The sequence below is a fragment of the Schistocerca cancellata genome, chromosome 6 (assembly GCF_023864275.1).
Source record: "Schistocerca cancellata isolate TAMUIC-IGC-003103 chromosome 6, iqSchCanc2.1, whole genome shotgun sequence".
NCBI classification, from domain to species: Eukaryota; Metazoa; Arthropoda; class Insecta; order Orthoptera; family Acrididae; genus Schistocerca; species Schistocerca cancellata.
In genome coordinates, this window is record NC_064631.1 from 229,644,351 (window position 1) to 229,661,851 (window position 17,501).

The window sequence follows — 17,501 nt, forward strand, 5'->3', positions numbered from 1 at the left end:
ACCAACTGACCAGCAGGAACTCTTAACATCAAGCACTTACGCACAGACGTAATAGATATGTAAAACTTCTCTTGTGATTTTCTTGGAATTGCCAGAGTAGTGCACCTTACTCCATGGACATTATATTGTTTTAATGGCGTACTAAAGAAGAACAAAGTTTGAAGTAAATCTGTGATCTGAATGTCGTGTCCTCTCCTTGTCCGTAAAATGATGGAACACTGCTCAGTAGATGCTTAACTGCTTTCATGTATTCGTTTTCTGTATAGTCTTTACACTCAGTGTCACACTTTGTCACCACTTGACTTCATTTTACACTTGTAATTGTAATCTTAAATCTCAGGACATAAAAAAACTGTTTCTTAGTTATTGTGGGCAACCTGTCCTGCTATACCTTCTCTGAAATCATTTTCAAACTGCAAGGTTTATTGCACTTTTATTTTCATTTCTAGCTATTAAAAAATGAATCTGAAATAATTCTTCCATAGCTACTGATTCTAATTACTTCGGAGATAAGTGGTATGTTTCTCAAAGGCTCATCATTGTACAGTCCACAATAAAATTATTATAACATGCAACCATCAAATATTTATGAGCATCATTAAATAGTACAGCCAAAAACATAGTCATACTAATACATACTGATGCTTGTAAACTTTCATTTTCAGGCATGTTGAAAGTTTAGTTTACAAATCGATATTTAGTTTACTGAAGGCATTCCAGGGCATTTTTACTCTTCTGTTTATTCCTTTTGCAGTCCATCCACTTGTTTCAAACTGCTCTAAATGCAGAAATTCATAAACTGCTTCTTTTACTTCATTGTTTATTTGTGCCTATTTTTACTGTCTTGATCGTATGTTATATAACTCTTGTTATGACTAACATTCGGATATACTTGGATATTTGCTCTGTTAAGTTCTTTGATTAGTTTTGGAAGATTATATGCACTAAAGGTTAATAGTATGTGATCAGCAAAACAATGGTGGTTCAGTTACTCTTCACTAACTCATATTCTGCCACTTTTCTTTCATTCATTCAAAACACATTTTAAAAATAGCTATATATTATGTACCACTGTAGTTTTCACACTTCATTTAAAACATAGAATTTTAAAAGGCACTTACAGTAAGGATATTGTTCACAAACCATATGATAGTGAGAAAAACAAAGACATTGCTGAAGGACTATACTTGAAATGACTGGTTTCAGTTCAGTAGCTTTGCCTTGGTATATTTGTCAAAACCGAACCTACAGCAAATACATGGATGGACTGTATCACCTGACCTCCATCACATAACAGAAATGAATGCTTCATTATATCCTGACTACATCTTCTCATAACAGTTTGGAGCATACAAATTTGAAACATCTAGTCATGGATTGGTGGAATCATTGTCTCATTAATTGTTTTATTTTCTCCAGAGAGAGCCATCAAGAATATTGGGTTACATCTGGTCGTTGCAGAAAAGAAAGTAGCTGTAAAGTTCTTGATGACTTCATGACTTACCCTGAAGGTGGGGCACATCATTATCATTTTCATATAATCATTGTAGAATATTATATGTAGGATAGAGAGGAATACATAAGCTCACATCTCTCTGTATTAGCAAGTACAATATTTCCAGTTTGAAATATTTTCGGGAGGCCCTTTACTTTTGCAGTGCAAGAGAATTATTGTTTGGCAAAGGATACTCACCACTACTAGCTGTTTCATTTAGATCATCTATGCTCATTTCCACGCCCAGTAGCATTTCTGCAAATTGGAGAGGGTGAACTTTTGTGTTGCTTAATGCAAGTCGGGACAGCATGGCTTTTTTTCTGTTGTAATTGTTTACAGTTATGTTGACCAGATGTAATCAAATGTTTTATAATGGTAACCTCTTGGTACCTCTAGCAAGCACTGTTGTTATAATCTTTCATAGTTTACAATTGTGAATTAGTAAAATAAAACAAAAAATTTTTCAAGGAAGTAATGTGGTAATCCTTGCCAACGAAACTTCACAGTGTGCTTTAAACAAATATTTGTGTTTAAAAAAAAAAAATTGATAATTTGTGTCTCTTATGTCCTAACTGGTCAACATCACTGTTAAAGATATGAATGAAAACATACTAGAAATGTACAATGTATGTGTTAAAAATATTTCTGCAGAAATATTAACATCTGCTATAAGAGCATGATCCGCAAGACTGTTGCCAAACTTTTTATGACAATGAGTGTAATGTGCATTTAGATTCATGCTTAATGTATCAGTTTATTAGTTAGCTTTTAGCATTCTAATATCAAGTGGAATTTCAGTTGCAATTCTTTCAGTTAAAGTCTTTGTACATTTAAATCCACTCTTTGTCAGAGGTCAACTGCAGTGCCATACTATCTTAGATCCCTAATATGCCGATCCTGCACCTAGTACACTACTGAATAATGAAAAACCACACACTCCTTGGCTATATAAAGTTCTCAGATTTTTTTTGGTCAGTGATCCCTTTCATCTAGCCATATTTATTAGTGACCTCACATGCTGTTATAGATGTAATCGGTACTAGCATTGTAGATAAACAAGTAATATACTAGTCCATCAAACAATGGAAAATCTAGGATGGAATGTAACAGTACTGTGAGAAGGAAAGTTGCTACTCAACATATAGCAGAGATGCTGAGTCGCAGATAGACACAACAAAAAGACTGTCACAAATATAAGTTTCGGCCAGTCCTTCGTCAAAGTTAGGCGACAAACACACACATACACACACACACACACGTGCAAACACAACTCACACACACACATGACTGCAGTCTCAGGCAACCTGTTGTTTGACTTTGATGTGCCCTTAATAAATTCATTCAGGGGTGCTCTTATCGATGCATAGTTGTATACAAATTTTTGATAAAAATTTATGACCCCTAAAAATCGGCGTAGCCTTCTGATTTTAATGGGGCAAGGCTATTTCTTTATGGCTTCTACTTTCTCTTGCAGTGGTCAAATTCCATGCACGTCTGCCGTGTGACCCACAAATTGCACTTCCCTTGCTCCAAAAGTACACTTTGAAGGATTAGTTACTAAGCATTGTGTGCGAAAATGATTAAATATCTGAACCAGATGATGTAAATGTTCTTCTTATGTCACAGACTCACCGAAACGTCATCTACATAAACATAACAGATGTCTAAGTCCCTAGTGATCTCATCCATGAAACACTGAAACGTCTGTGCAGCACTGCTTAGACCAAAAGGCATCCTAGACTGAAAGGTGTTGCCATTACTGTCATGGGGATACCTTCTATGGCAACTGGGATCTGATAATACGCCTGGACTAGATCAGTAGTGGAAAACATAGTCTTACCAAGAACGTTGGCAAAGAAGTCTTCTATATGTGGCACCGGGTACTGATCTGGGATGCTTGTCGTGTTGAGCTGCCGGTAATCGCCACATGGACACCATCTGTTCTTCTTAGGTACTATATGGATTGGGATTGCCCAACTGCTACTGAAACTTTGCAAATGCCCATTGACAGCATGCTGTGGATATCCTGCTTCATCACTCACAACTTCTCAGGCGTCAAACATCTAGGTGTAGCGTGAGATGGCGGGCTTGAAATGATCAAAATGTGATGCACCATTGTGTGTTTAACCAGCAGAAGAGTGGGTGACTGCTATGTGATTTCGGGAAATTCTTGTAGTAATCATGTGTATGGCATTTCTCCTGGAAGCGTACATACTGTCATCGAATTGATGCAGGTTTGTAGTGGAATCGATATGCTACTTGTATTGGAGGTCGGGTACCAGATTATAAAAGGATAAGAAGTTGGCTCCTATGATAGACTGTGATATATCTGCTACTGTGAAGTGCCAATCAAATACATGGCATAGTCCAAGCTTAAACAACAATGAGACCTGACCGTATGTTTTAATCTTAGAGCTTTTAGCGGCAGACAGACAAGAATCATCACAGTTCTGGCATGATACACAAGTTACTGGGTACAGGGACACTTCTGCTCCTGTGCCCACTAGGTATTATACTTTCATGTTGTGGTATCTGACAAAAAGTCAACATGCAGTACGGGTATGAATAGTTGTTGCTGCTACGTTTTCCACTTCATGTTTCCACTTGCATGGTTGTATACGCTTCTGCACATCATTGCTGAATTTCTTGTGGTACCAGCACAGATTTTGTGCTAATGGCGAGAGGTTACGACTTATTGATGACTGATGGTGTGGTTGCTGACATGTGTCCGACTTTTGTAATGTGGATAATTGCATGGTAAGCTGCACCAATTGTGACTACAAGCATATACTCATGCAGTGGTGTCAGTGCTGACACGTTTGTTGTGGGATACATCTCGACAATCTTGTCTGCTGTTTGCACTAGTGCTTTTAAATTACCCGCACACACTGTCGGAATTTTTCGAGTGTCTGAGGCTAATCGAGACAACCAAGTATTGCACAGCATTTGATCGCTCACTGTGTTGCTTGCCAGTGTGTGCAAACGGCATAAAAGTTGTGATGGGATTTGATAGCTGAGCTCTTCAGTCCTCTCTAGTCGCTTCGCTTCTGATTGCGACAGGCGCATCACTAGCATATTTTTAATTGATGCATACTGTTCGGTGCTGGGCGATGCAGCAACGGTATCTTGTACTTCAGCGGCTAAGTCTTCTGTTTGTGTTGTGATTACATAGCTATACTTTGTTTCGTCTCTTGATATCTGCGCAAGGACAAACTGGCTTTCAAACTGCGCAAACAACACCACTGGATTGCTGGAGTGTGTTGCCAGAAAGTGGGGGTTTAATTGTAACCCTATTAATCGTGCTCTTTCGCAGCTGGCTTTGTGGTAACTGGCGGGTTGTCCATTTTTGTGCGAGAATGAGCGCACTGCAGCTGATGTGGACATAATGAACGTTCATGTTTTCATGCATGTGGATCACTGAAGCTGACATGATCATATTATTGTGTTATCGTCGGTGTCACTAAATATGTGGTATCTGATAGAATTGAACATTTATTTCCACATAAAACACATCTATACAAGATAGCTTACAAGTGTGGAAGGCTTAACAGTTACTGTAAAGAGCGGCATGGAACAGTCTATATCTCTAACATCAAAGAGTAACTATAATAACAAATACTAGTTACACAGTATGTTTATAAATCCACTGTACACTCACATTTGCTGGGACAGAATGAAGTGCTACAAAGTGAAAAGTGTCAGATAAAATCCGAGGAACACTTGAACTACATAAATATCTAAAGGACTATGATTAAAATGGAAACAAACAAAAAGTTGGTAACATAATTTAAAAAATACACTATTAATTAATCACATACAGTGGAATAGAATAAAAGATGTAATATACCTAAAAACAAAGATGATGTGACTTACCAAATGAAAGTGCTGGCAGGTCGACAGACACACAAACGAACACAAACATACACACACACACACGTGTTCGTTTGTGTGTCTGTCGACCTGCCAGCACTTTCATTTGGTAAGTCACATCATCTTTGTTTTTAGGTATATTTTTCCTTCATGGAATGTTTCCTTCTATTATAACCATATCATTAAAAAGATGTAATATATTTAAAAAGAAAGATGATGAGACTTACCAAACAAAAGCGCTGGCAGGTCGATAGACACACAAACAAACACAAACATACACACAAAATCTAGCTTTCGCAACCAACGGTTGCCTCGTCAGGAAAGAGGGAAGGAGAAGGAAAGACAAAAGGATATGGGTTTTAAGGGAGAGGGTAAGGAGTCATTCCAATCCCGGGAGCGGAAAGACTTACCTTAGGGGGAAAAAAGGACAGGTATACACTCGCGCACACACACACATATCCATCCATACATACAAGACACAAGCAGACATTTGCCTTTACAAATGTCTGCTTGTGTCTTGTATGTATGGATGGATATGTGTGTGTGTGCGCGAGTGTATACCTGTCCTTTTTTCCCCCTAAGGTAAGTCTTTCCGCTCCCGGGATTGGAATGACTCCTTACCCTCTCCCTTAAAACCCATATCCTTTTGTCTTTCCTTCTCCTTCCCTCTTTCCTGACGAGGCAACCGTTGGTTGCGAAAGCTAGATTTTGTGTGTATGTTTGTGTTTGTTTGTGTGTCTATCGACCTGCCAGCGCTTTTGTTTGGTAAGTCTCATCATCTTTCTTTTTAAATATATTTTTCCCACGTGGAATGTTTCCCTCTATTATATTCATATCACAAAAGATGTAATATGATGGATGTGACTGCTTATTTTGACCCAATATCTCAGAGTGCAGCTTCAAGTCTGTTACTGCTGGGGTTATGGCACTATCCATGTTCTTAAGATTTGAGTGATGTATTAATTATTATGGCCACCATTGTTGAAAATAATTGTTCATACAAATAAGTGGTAGCAAATGGCAGGACAACTGTGATTGTTGAATCTGACAGTACCAGAAATTTTGTCTACACATCAAACCAGAAACTGTTAATGTTTCTTTTCTTGAAAATTAAGTTCGTGATTTCTGTTCACAGGACAAGTGTCCATGTTCTTCCTGAGATTTTAACAAGAGATGTTTCACGTGATCCACTCCTAAGACAAAAGGATTTTGAATCCAGTCTAACAGATTACTGTACACACATGGTAAAAAAATAATTCTGATATTAATTTCCAACCATATCAATGATCAATTATGGTATTCTTCACCAAATCATAATCAGACTACTGCTCTGCAGCAGTGTGTGCACTGATCTACATATACGTCTACATGACTTCTCTGCAATTCACACTTAAATTTCATTAATCCATTATCACACTATTTCTCTATCATTCCACTATTGAACAGAGTGCAGGAAAAACAAGCACTTACAGCTTTCTGTACAAGCACTGATTCCTCTTACTTTATTGTGATGTTTGTGTCTCCCAATAAAGGTGGGCATCAACAAAATATTTTTCCATTTCACATAGAGCTCCCGGGATAGTTCACGTAGTGTGGTGGCTCGGGACTCAAACCTGCCACCTTTGCATTTCATGGACAAGTGCTCTACTGACTGAGCTACCCAAGCACAATTCATGACCTGTCCTCACACTTTTATTTCCACTAGTGCCTCATCTTTTACCTTCCAAACTTCGCCGCAGCATTGCTCTTGCGAAACATGGGACTAATACTCCTGGAAGAAAAGATATTGTGGAGACATGGTGTAGCGACAGCCTGGGTGATAGTTTCCAGAATGAATTATCACTCTGTATTGGCAGATTAAAACTGTGTGCTGGACTGGGACTCAAACCTGGGACCCGTCTTCCAGGAGGCTAGTCCCATAAGTTCAATAGAAGATAGTCCCATAAGTTCAGTAGGAGATCTTATGTGAAGTTTGGAAGGTATGTGATGAAGTACTGGCTGAAGTAAAGCTACAAGGTAGATAAAGCTATAAGGTCTGGCACACAGTTTTAATTTGCCAGAAACTTTTGTAATCAAATTTTCAATCAATAAGGATGTCAGCACATGAAACATTTCATGTGAATTACTTTCCACATTACGCTTCCAAATTGTTCAATTTCTTCATAGAAACCCGAATTTTACATTTCAGTGTAAAGATCGTGTTCCTATCTCTACAGCAATATATTATAGTATGCATAATTGTTACAGCAAGTTTGCATTATATAGAAATCGGCATATTTAGAATTATTTTGAAATAAAAATAGTGTAGCTTCGTTTTTTAACTCTTCAGAGCTGCTTGGCACCTCATTCCCTTGACAACCATTGCCAGTACGTATTAAATGTCTGCTGAAATTTGATTCCGTTTTATAATGCAGATTTGCGAAGGGACAGCTATGAAGTTCATAACTCTTAATCAGACTGATAACATTAATTGCATTTTGGAAGAGCATTCAAATCTGCAGAAATTTCCTTAGCCACTGAAGCTTCTCAATTAATCACAAAATGAGTAATATGTAGTAGAACCATTGTGTGTAAATTTAACATGAAAACTTCATTTAATTCTTACAGTAACTTGGTCATAGTGGTCACTGCAAATTTCCAAAATATGTATAATTTAATAGAGAATTTTTTAAATTTATCTATGGATCTATGGGACTCAATAGACTCATTTTGATCTTCAAAGATTCCAGTGGCTGTTTAAAACACTTTGCACTTTTTTGGGTTGGGGAGCATGTTTTGTAAATAGATGCAATTTTAATTTTGCAGGTTTCAGGCTTTCACTCTCTAAGCACTCATTATAAATTGGGCGAACATCTGTGTCTTCACTGTTTGTGAAAGTAAAAGTAAATCTATATTGGGGAAATGTTTAATAGTATTTTCTTTTTTGCCTGCCAAGGCACAATGTCTGTAGTTTTGTCGGCACCTACCTGCTGCAGCTGGATGGTCATGGTGCTGCAGGATCTATAGCTTCAAGGTTACCTCTTGGCTTGGTCTTTGACAAATATTATTATCATTATCATTATTATTATTATTATTATTATTATTATTTTCTGAAACAATGGTAGCCCATAACTCAACATGATTCACACACTTGTTTCTGACTTTGAATACATAAGGACAATAAAAATGCTGGGCTTTGTTGCACGGAATACTGCATATTGTGCAGTGAACTTCTAAACAGATAAAAGTTGTCAGAAAGTGAGCAGCTTCTCAATACAGCTAACACAAGAAGTCACAAACTTTTACTAAATCTTTGCACACAATTTTTTTGAAATCATTATGTAACTTCCTAAAATGTTTATGTGGCTCCTCCAGGTTGAGAAGCCCCAGACTTCTTGACACAATGTCAAATAGGACATACAGACTGTAGCATCAGTAATGCAATAAAGTAACCAGTTGAAAGTATTTGGTACTAGTAGCAAAAAGTTCTAGTAAACATGGCTCAGCAAATTATTTAAGTTGAAATTTGTTTTGTCAGTTCTACTTTGTTAGAAGTAAGAATTTTTTTTTTTAATTTTCAAGGAATACTGCCCTGCATTAGTATGTTACACTGATTTGCTGCAATTACTCTTTACTTGTACCAGTTAAAAAGAGCTGTTCAAAGTGTTTTCCTCAAAGTTCAGTGCTCAGCACATTGTTTCAAATTCTTTTGAGCAATTCCGAAATATTTTCAAATTGTTGACAAACCTTTACAATGTTCTGCATGTTGTGGAGAAAATGCATCTTGGTGTACTTTGTGAAATTATAGACCATGTCTTTATACAATTTGTCCAAAATAACCTAACTGAATTGATGTCCAATTATTTCACCTCAGAACAACTCTATTTACTTTTGAATTGTGTGGATGCAGAGAATGTGATTCCATTAGTCACTAAATTATGTAAATCACACACAGTTCTCTTACTAATCCCGTAAACATGGTAGGATTAGACTACACATTGTTCACGTATCTCTTTAATCAACAACCACCAAGCTATTACTTGTGGAAGTGTGGTAACATGAATCTAAGTACTATGTAAACATAACATGTAGCAATTGTTTGGCAACTATCACATTCAGTTTGCCCTTGCTGTGAAGCTTAAACCAATAGTGAACAGGCAGCTTTAATTCTGTTGGTCGACACCCAGAACCTAATGGCAGACACCGCAATTTACACATTTTGAGGTATGCCAACTCACTTTGATCATAATGGTGCACACACATTTGTAACACTCCACTCCAAAAGGCACATAAAACATAACACATGCAATTGCAGCAGCATTTATTTAAAAGAAAGAGTTAGTTTAAGTAAAAGAAAAATACTTATGACTAATGATGGGTCAAAAAAGCTACATTGAATGTTAATAGTTCACTTCAAGCATTTTTGTTTACATAGCAAAAGTTAAGAAATGGCAAAGAAAAACAATAGCTTTGTAATGAAACAAATGATTTATAGTCTGGACTGTTGAATTTTGTTAGTTTGAGCTTGGAAGAGCACTTACCTGTTTGTTGTTGGAAACATGTTGCGGCATGTTGAGATGACAGCGGAGGCAATAACAAACAAAGTTATTGCAGCAACTCCATTTGTCATATTTTCACAACATAGTATGCTAGTGAAGCCCCTTCTCGGTTGGGCTGCAAAGTCATCTGCAGTGGCGTTTAACAGGCCACTGGCTGAATAGATGTAATTGTTGATGATAATGCATAGGTTTAGCATATCACATTTATTACTTGTTAGGCACACCTAATTCTCATTTCAGTACTTCATACACTGTTTGTGATAATTTTGAACTGCAATGTCACTGTTCGTCACGTTTTCAGATGATTACGTCAATCACAAATTCACAGTCAGTAAAACCACTCTTACACATGATCCATAATTGTAATTATGCTCACAGTGACAGTTAATGGTTCAAAAACTTGACCGTTCATTAAGGAGACAAGTATATTACACAGTTTTATGGAGCCTTGGCTCTTATGGTTCGGTGTATTGTTAAAAGCAGTTTCACTCACACGGTAGCAAAAACTATTAATATCTAAACGTGAAAGGATTCTCAGTACTAATGGAGAGTGAGTCCAGTTAGTAATCCCCAAACCATATGATCTTTCTGTTCATAATGATCACTTCAGTTTTCATTACACACTGCAATGGTAATCCTAATTGTCAGTTGTAAAGTTGTACAATATTCACTGCCTCAGCAAGTTCTTACATCTCAGATCAGTAATACATGTCTTGCCATATTGCTGCACACACATTGGCTGACACACCCTCATTGTATATCGCTGCTCAGCTGTTACTCTCAATCTGTGCTTTCATGCCTATGATTTACATAGCAGTTCTTCACATGACATAATATTACAAATGCAGATAAAATATACAAAAGCAGATAAAATGAACAAAAGAATCCAAAGTCTTTCCATATTCAAGTAACAATAAGAAAACATATTTATCATTAAAGAAAAGGAATAAACTAATTTTTTTTTCAATGAAATTTTTAGCAGGATGTATTCCCAAAAATTTATAACATTTTATCTTCTTCACTGATTCCTGTTAATGTCTTGCATCAATTGTTAGTGGTGGTTCTACTGTCGCTGTCTCCCAGAAAGTAATAATTGTAGCATTTGTCATCTGTAACGAGTACAAACTTTGCTTTATGTATGGTAAGTGGATGGTGGTGTCAGTTATGTAAGAAATAAGGTTTGACCCATAGTTGAATCTTATGATGCTGTGTTGGAGTGACCCATCCCTCCAGTTGCTAAAATCAGATTCAGATCAGTTGTTTATAATACAAGTAATTTAAAACTTACAATATTTTCTAAAATATGTAAATGATGATTTCGGTTGAGAAACTATTGTGATGTAATAAGAAAATTTTTTCTACTTAAATGTGACACCACTTTTGAGTATTGAAGGAAAGACTTTTTAAATGCTTAGCGTAAGAGCTGATGTTTCTATACTAGCTGACTAGTTTTGAGCTTTGCATGTTTTCACACACCACTTATTACAGAGAACAAAATTTGTTATGTGTGGATGTGTCAAATGTGGTTAATAAAGGTATTAGAATGGTTTATATGGTAAGCACTTACATATTTGTATTTTTGATATGTGTGGTGTAAACGGTTCTATTTATGTCGTCACACTTAAATGTATGTCATATTGGCATTAAAAATGCCGCAGTTGTATTTAAACCATACTGTATTACATTAATGTATGTGCATAATATATATTTTTCTTAATTGTGATACCGTAATTATCCACTTTGGTAATGCAAGTAGGTGTGGAGGCATAAAAATTGTAGAGGGAGACCAAGACATGAGTACAGTAAGTGGGTCCAAATAGATGTTAGTTGTAGTAGTTATACAGAGATGAAGAGGCTTGCGTGGGATAGACTAGCTGGAGAGCTGCATAAAATTAGTCTTCGGACTGAAGATCACTGAAAAAACAAAACAACAAAAACAACAACAACGAAAAGTTATTGCTTCAAGCTGTAATTTTGTAGAATAAATGATTCTGTTTGTGGTAACTATCTTTTGACTGAAGCCTATATCATGATGGCAGCAAACATTTCTTACACAGTATTAAATGTCCGGTAATATGACTAAACTTAACTGCTTAATAGGACATACAAAAGTGTCTTACAATGATTGAATGTTCATGGTATTCAGAAGAAGGCAATATGCTTTATCTAAAATAACATAGAATATAAATTTCTTTGTGTGGCATGTTGATTTATAGTTAAAACTGTGGATGTATCACGCACATAGCTGCTCACATATGTCACATCTTCAACTAGAATGAAGCTGTAACCATCTTCTAGACTTCCAATACTTAACATAATAAAAACTGGGAATTATTTCATGTGTTCCCATGATATTGATGCTGCTATGTTCCCGTATTGATATGGTTTTCTTTAACTGTCATGTGTAAAATTGCTTCTTTAATCCCTGTTTTGTCTGTTACAAAGTTTAACTGCACATTAGGTTGCTTGAAGAACTATGCAAAATGTGTTGGGTACCTGTAAATGTAAGCAAGGTAGATGTACTTAGACCATACGTTTTCGGGTGATTTTAGCTAACAATGTGACACTACACAGTTACATTTCTTGTGCTTGACTAGTGTCTATTGTCTTTTTCATTGGCTTTTGTCATGCAAGGAGAGTCATCCTGTTCTTGAAGGCCTACTTCCAGTGACTCTTTTGTTTGTTTGTTTACAGCCCTTCTGGTTGAACCCAAAACCCACAGACAAAATTTTGGAGTTTGCTCAGGGATATTTTTTTTAAATATTTTGTTATAAGGAACCTGTGCCCCTTTCAGTGTTGACCCTCAACTTCACATTCAATACTGTATAGTTATGTCTCACGTTTATTCTTCCAGCACTGTTAGTTTTCTCTTAACAGTGATACGTAAGAGTATGGACAGGTTCACTGATGAAGGTTGGTCAATATGCACCTTATGGTTCACTGAATGCAATGGAAAAGCAGCAGTGACAACCTTTGCTGAATTGTTCCCAGAGCAACAGCGACCACATCACAGTACTTAGGCATCTTGTTTTATTGATTGCATATTACAGACTTTTTCACTGCTCTGAAGATATTTTTATTGAAACAAAGATAACTGGAAGAATTAACTTAATAAATTGTGACCTCATTTTACTGGAGACCACAGAGCCCTTATACCAGAATACTCGGAAAATATCCCTGAACAAATTCTGAAATTCTTGGAGGAGTTCGTATTCACTCCATATTTGCATCTTGTTTACAAAGTGCTGTTTTCATTTAACACAAATAAGTTGCAGACAGACAGCTTTATGGACCTATCTGGGGGCATACTATTGGTTTAATTTTTGTTTTATTTGTTTACAGGCTAGTGGAGTGGAGTCTGAATAAAGTACTGCAAATAACATCAACCTGTTGTATGCAGGTTCCAATTTCTGCAGTTATTACACAAACAGATAATGCTTTGGATTTGTGAAAGTACGAAATGTAAAGTGCTATAACTGCTCAATTTCTGACTGCTCAGGGGCAGCAGTGTCATCTATAAACGTAAAAGATACATCCTGAAAGGAAGGTATTACTGGGAATGCATCTCAAGTGGGCTGCATCTTCGTATAGATAAATTGTTGTGTCTGATAAATGTTCTAAATATTTGTGTTTTATGTAAAACTTTGTCTAAATACAATAAGGACCTGGGAGCAGCCTTTTAAGAGATTAGGAAAAGTCTGAATATTTGTACTGTACATTTCTGTAATGTTCAATAAAATTTTGTCTTTTTGATAGTGTATTCTTTATTTAGTTAAAAATTGCTGTTGTTTGCTAACATAATGACACTGTATTTATGGGTGGGAGTACTGAGAAAAATAGAAAAATTCTGAGGTTTTGTGAAGCTTCTCTAAGTGTTGAATTGTGCTGTCCTGTCATGACCAACCATACAAATCTTTGTCCTCTCAGTGCAAGAATTTCTCTTTAAGTGTGTGGCTATGATTTTATATCACATATTGAGCAGTAAGGCCTCATAAAAAAAAGTTGTTGCAAATATAAAACAAATAGTCACAGTTGACAGTTGTGTGCTGTTGATACAAGTAAGTCGTTTATAAACAACTGCAATTTTGGTGGATCCGCAAGGATATCTGCTGTAAGTTAATATAGAAATTACAGTTTTTTTTACAAAAACAAAGAAATGGGATAAACCCCCATTCAGATGGTCCTCAGAAAAAATTGCATTTTGTTGTTTTCTATTGAATAAAGCTGTATTTTCTCTTCTATTGAATTAGCCTATGATTGGTCTTTGTTCTACACTATGTATTCCTCAACATAGATACGTGGTCAAGGAAAAGAAATTGCAAAGATGAGCAGAAGTTTTTGCTATGTGGTCAGTAAGACCAAATAAATTGAATAATAAAAGCATATACTAATTATTGTTTAACATATTGGTTTCCCTTATATTTTTAAATTTAGATGTACCATATACATAACTACAGACCAGACAGGTATGTTAATGCAAATCACCAATAATAGATGTGATACAGCACATGCTTAAGGGCACTAAGAAGTTAGGTGAAAGGCTAATGGCAATATAGGCCAAAAAATATGAAAGGCAAGCAGTAGTTGAGAAAGGAGTGAGATGGAGGTGTAAAATATCCCCGATGTCATTCAGACTGTACATTGAACAAGCTGTAAAGGAAACCAATTAAATATTTGAAAATGGAATTAAAGTGCAGGGAAAAGAAAGAAAAAATTTGAGCTAACCAAAGACAGAATTGCAATGTCAGTGATGCTAAGGACTTGAAAGAGCATTTGAATTGAATGGGTTTTCTCATGAAAAGAGGCTATGGTTGTTAACAAAATTAAAACAAGGTAATAGAATGTAGTCGAATTAAATTGGGTGACGTTAAGAGGTTAGGAAATAAGACATTAAATATAGTAATTAACTTTTGCTATTTGGACAGCAAAATAACTGATGACAGAAGTAGAGAGGATACTGCAGACTGGCAGTAGAAAAAAACAAAATTTTGGCAGAAGTAGAGAAAATGTAAATGCAGACTGGCAGTACAGAGAAAAGTGTTTCTGAAAGAGACATTTGTTAATCTGAAATATGTATTTTAATGTTAAGAAGTCTTTTCTGAAGTTATTTGTCTTGGAGTGGAGAAGTGAAACATGGATGATAAACATTCCAGCAAGAAGGGAATAGAAGCTATTGCAATGTGGTGCAGGTGGAGAATGTGTAGACTGGATAATGAGGTATATATGGAAATAGATGCTAATACACAATACACTGTACCCACAGTAAATTTGTGCCAGTATCTGCAAGTTGCTTTCCTAAATAATTATCCAGTAAGTTCATTAAAAAAAAGGGGAAAAAGGATGAGCCATGTGTAGTGGCACCACCCAACATCACCATGGAAACAGGATCCAGTGCAGCATTACTATTAACTGTTGTGGTGCCACTACTCAGATGGCACTGATTCTCAGATGTGCACTCTGATGGGATCACGCCAGACTCCATCATAAAAGCAGGCCCAGGGCTGGCTTAAGCCAGTGTTGATGTGAGCCATGGGATTCATGCTGCGAGTGCTGCTATATTGCCTATTGTGTTATTCGGGTCTATTATAATTTTATTAGCTGGTGCTCTGATACGACTTCGATTGGACTTTTCTTGGGGAATAGGGAGGTAAAATGGCTTGCACTGGTTCTAGCAGCAATTTATATATGTATCTCATGTTGTAAATAAACTCAGTTGTTTGCAGGTGTAGATGGCCTTTTACAAAAGTGGTGGTGACTCGGGATCTTTGATGCATGCAAATCAGTCTTTGAACAATTATGTAATTGTGCGAGACTGCAAGTTTTTAACCATTGAATATTTACAGCTGCTAATGCAAATTGTTCAGGGTTATCAGAAGGTGACAGCAACCATATTATTGGCAGTGCAAGTGTTAGCGAATGTAGCAGAAACGTCTCCCACTCCACCTACGTTTATGCCCTTTCAACCATTTAACGAACAGTGTGAAGAGTGACATAGTAAACTGTCTCAGCTAACAGAAAAACTAGAGCCATTAGTGAAACTGGCAGAACTTGAGTTGCCTAGAATGTTCTTTATTGCAATAACATTTTTCAATGAAGAAACACATTATTTTATTATTTTTATTTTATTTTATTTATCCATCCGTTGACAATAAATATTGTATGGACGTTGTCAAGGGTACATGTAAGCCATTTCAAAGAAATGGGACACAAACAATATATACGTAAAAAAGTACAAAACAAAATAATACAATGAAGTTAATAATAATACAATGAAATTAATACAGCCTATATACATCCCTGCTTGTTATTTTAAATGCATAGTCTGTTTTTCATAAGGCTTTAGTTTTGTCCTCCCTAAACGGCAAGTCCTTATATACTCAACACTGCTTAAGTATATATTTACATCACACAACAGCTGTCCCTTAAGTATGTAAATGTAATGAATGATTAGGTACAGATAGAGTATTTTCTATTTTGCCTTTATAAATATCATCAGAATAAAATTATTGACCTACATAGTCATTTACAGAATAAAAACATTGTTCTACTAGAATTTTTTAAATTCTGTTTTAAATTTGTTATCATCTTCCAACTGCCTGATGTTGACTGGCAGTGCGTTGTACAGTTTTGCACCGATATGGCTCACATGCCTTTGTGTATTTGTTCTTTTTGTTCGCTGAGTGTGGAGTGCTGTGCTATTACGGGTATTGTAGTTATGAAAGTCGCCATTTGTCTGAAAATCGGCAATGTGGGTCCTGACATACAATACACATTTGTATATGTATAATGATGGTATAGTAAGTATTCTAAGCTTTTCGAATATGGGTTTGCAGTGTGTCTGTGGATGACTGTGAGTTACTATTCGGATGGCCCTCTTCTGAAACAAAAAAATTTGTTTTAGGCGCCCTGTTGTGGAATCCCAAAATATTATTCCGTATGTGGCAAGATATTGAAAAGAGCCGAAATATGCCATTCTGGCACCCTCTGAGGTACAAACATTTGCAATAATTCTGAGGGCAAAACAGGCTGAATTAAGTTTCTGTGCAGGTTTTATTACGTGGTCATTAAAATTTAAGTTTTCATCCACTTGAATTGCCAGCAATTTTGTGGATGTCACTCTGTCTAAGGCTTTGTCACCCCACACCAGATCGAGATTTACATTTTGACATCTTTTCCCAAACTGCATATAATTTGTTTTATTTACATTCAATGTCAACCTGTGTGCATAGAACCAAGAGTGGACGTAATTTAGTACTTTATCAGCAGTTGTTGGTAGCAATTGCTTTGGTGCACTTATTATCACACTAGTATCATCTGCAAATATTATTGCTTAAGCTGCATCATCTGAGGTGTGAAAATCATTTATATAGACAAGAAACAATATTGGCCCTGGGATGCTGCCTTGTGGTACTCCTATTTCTACATTTTTTGTCTCTGATACTGAATTTATTTTGTGGTTGGAGTAAGTTGATGTCAGTCCTACAACCTGTGTTCTGTTTTTTAGGTATGATTCAAACCATTTTTTTCCTCTCCCATGTATACCCAACGCTTTCAATTTTTCTAAAAGAATGTCCTGGTTCACAGTGTCAAAAGCTTTG

At 36.2% G+C, this 17,501-nt stretch overlaps 1 protein-coding gene across 5 annotated transcripts in view; it reads left to right on the plus strand.

Annotated features, from left to right (window-relative positions):
* Window positions 1–13,656, plus strand: part of LOC126088100 (aldehyde dehydrogenase, dimeric NADP-preferring-like) — a 384,157-nt gene extending 370,501 nt beyond the window's left edge. For 4 of the 5 annotated variants that reach the window (XM_049906192.1, XM_049906194.1, XM_049906197.1 and 1 more), the window contains exons 12-13: window positions 1,420–1,511; window positions 13,246–13,656. In XM_049906192.1, the coding sequence (XP_049762149.1) occupies window positions 1,420–1,473 (54 nt within the window). In that variant the 3' untranslated portion in view covers window positions 1,474–1,511; window positions 13,246–13,656. The remainder of the gene's footprint in view (window positions 1–1,419; window positions 1,512–13,245) is intronic. The other variant, XM_049906195.1, reaches the window with a different exon arrangement.
* The last annotated feature ends 3,845 nt before the right edge of the window (window positions 13,657–17,501 follow it).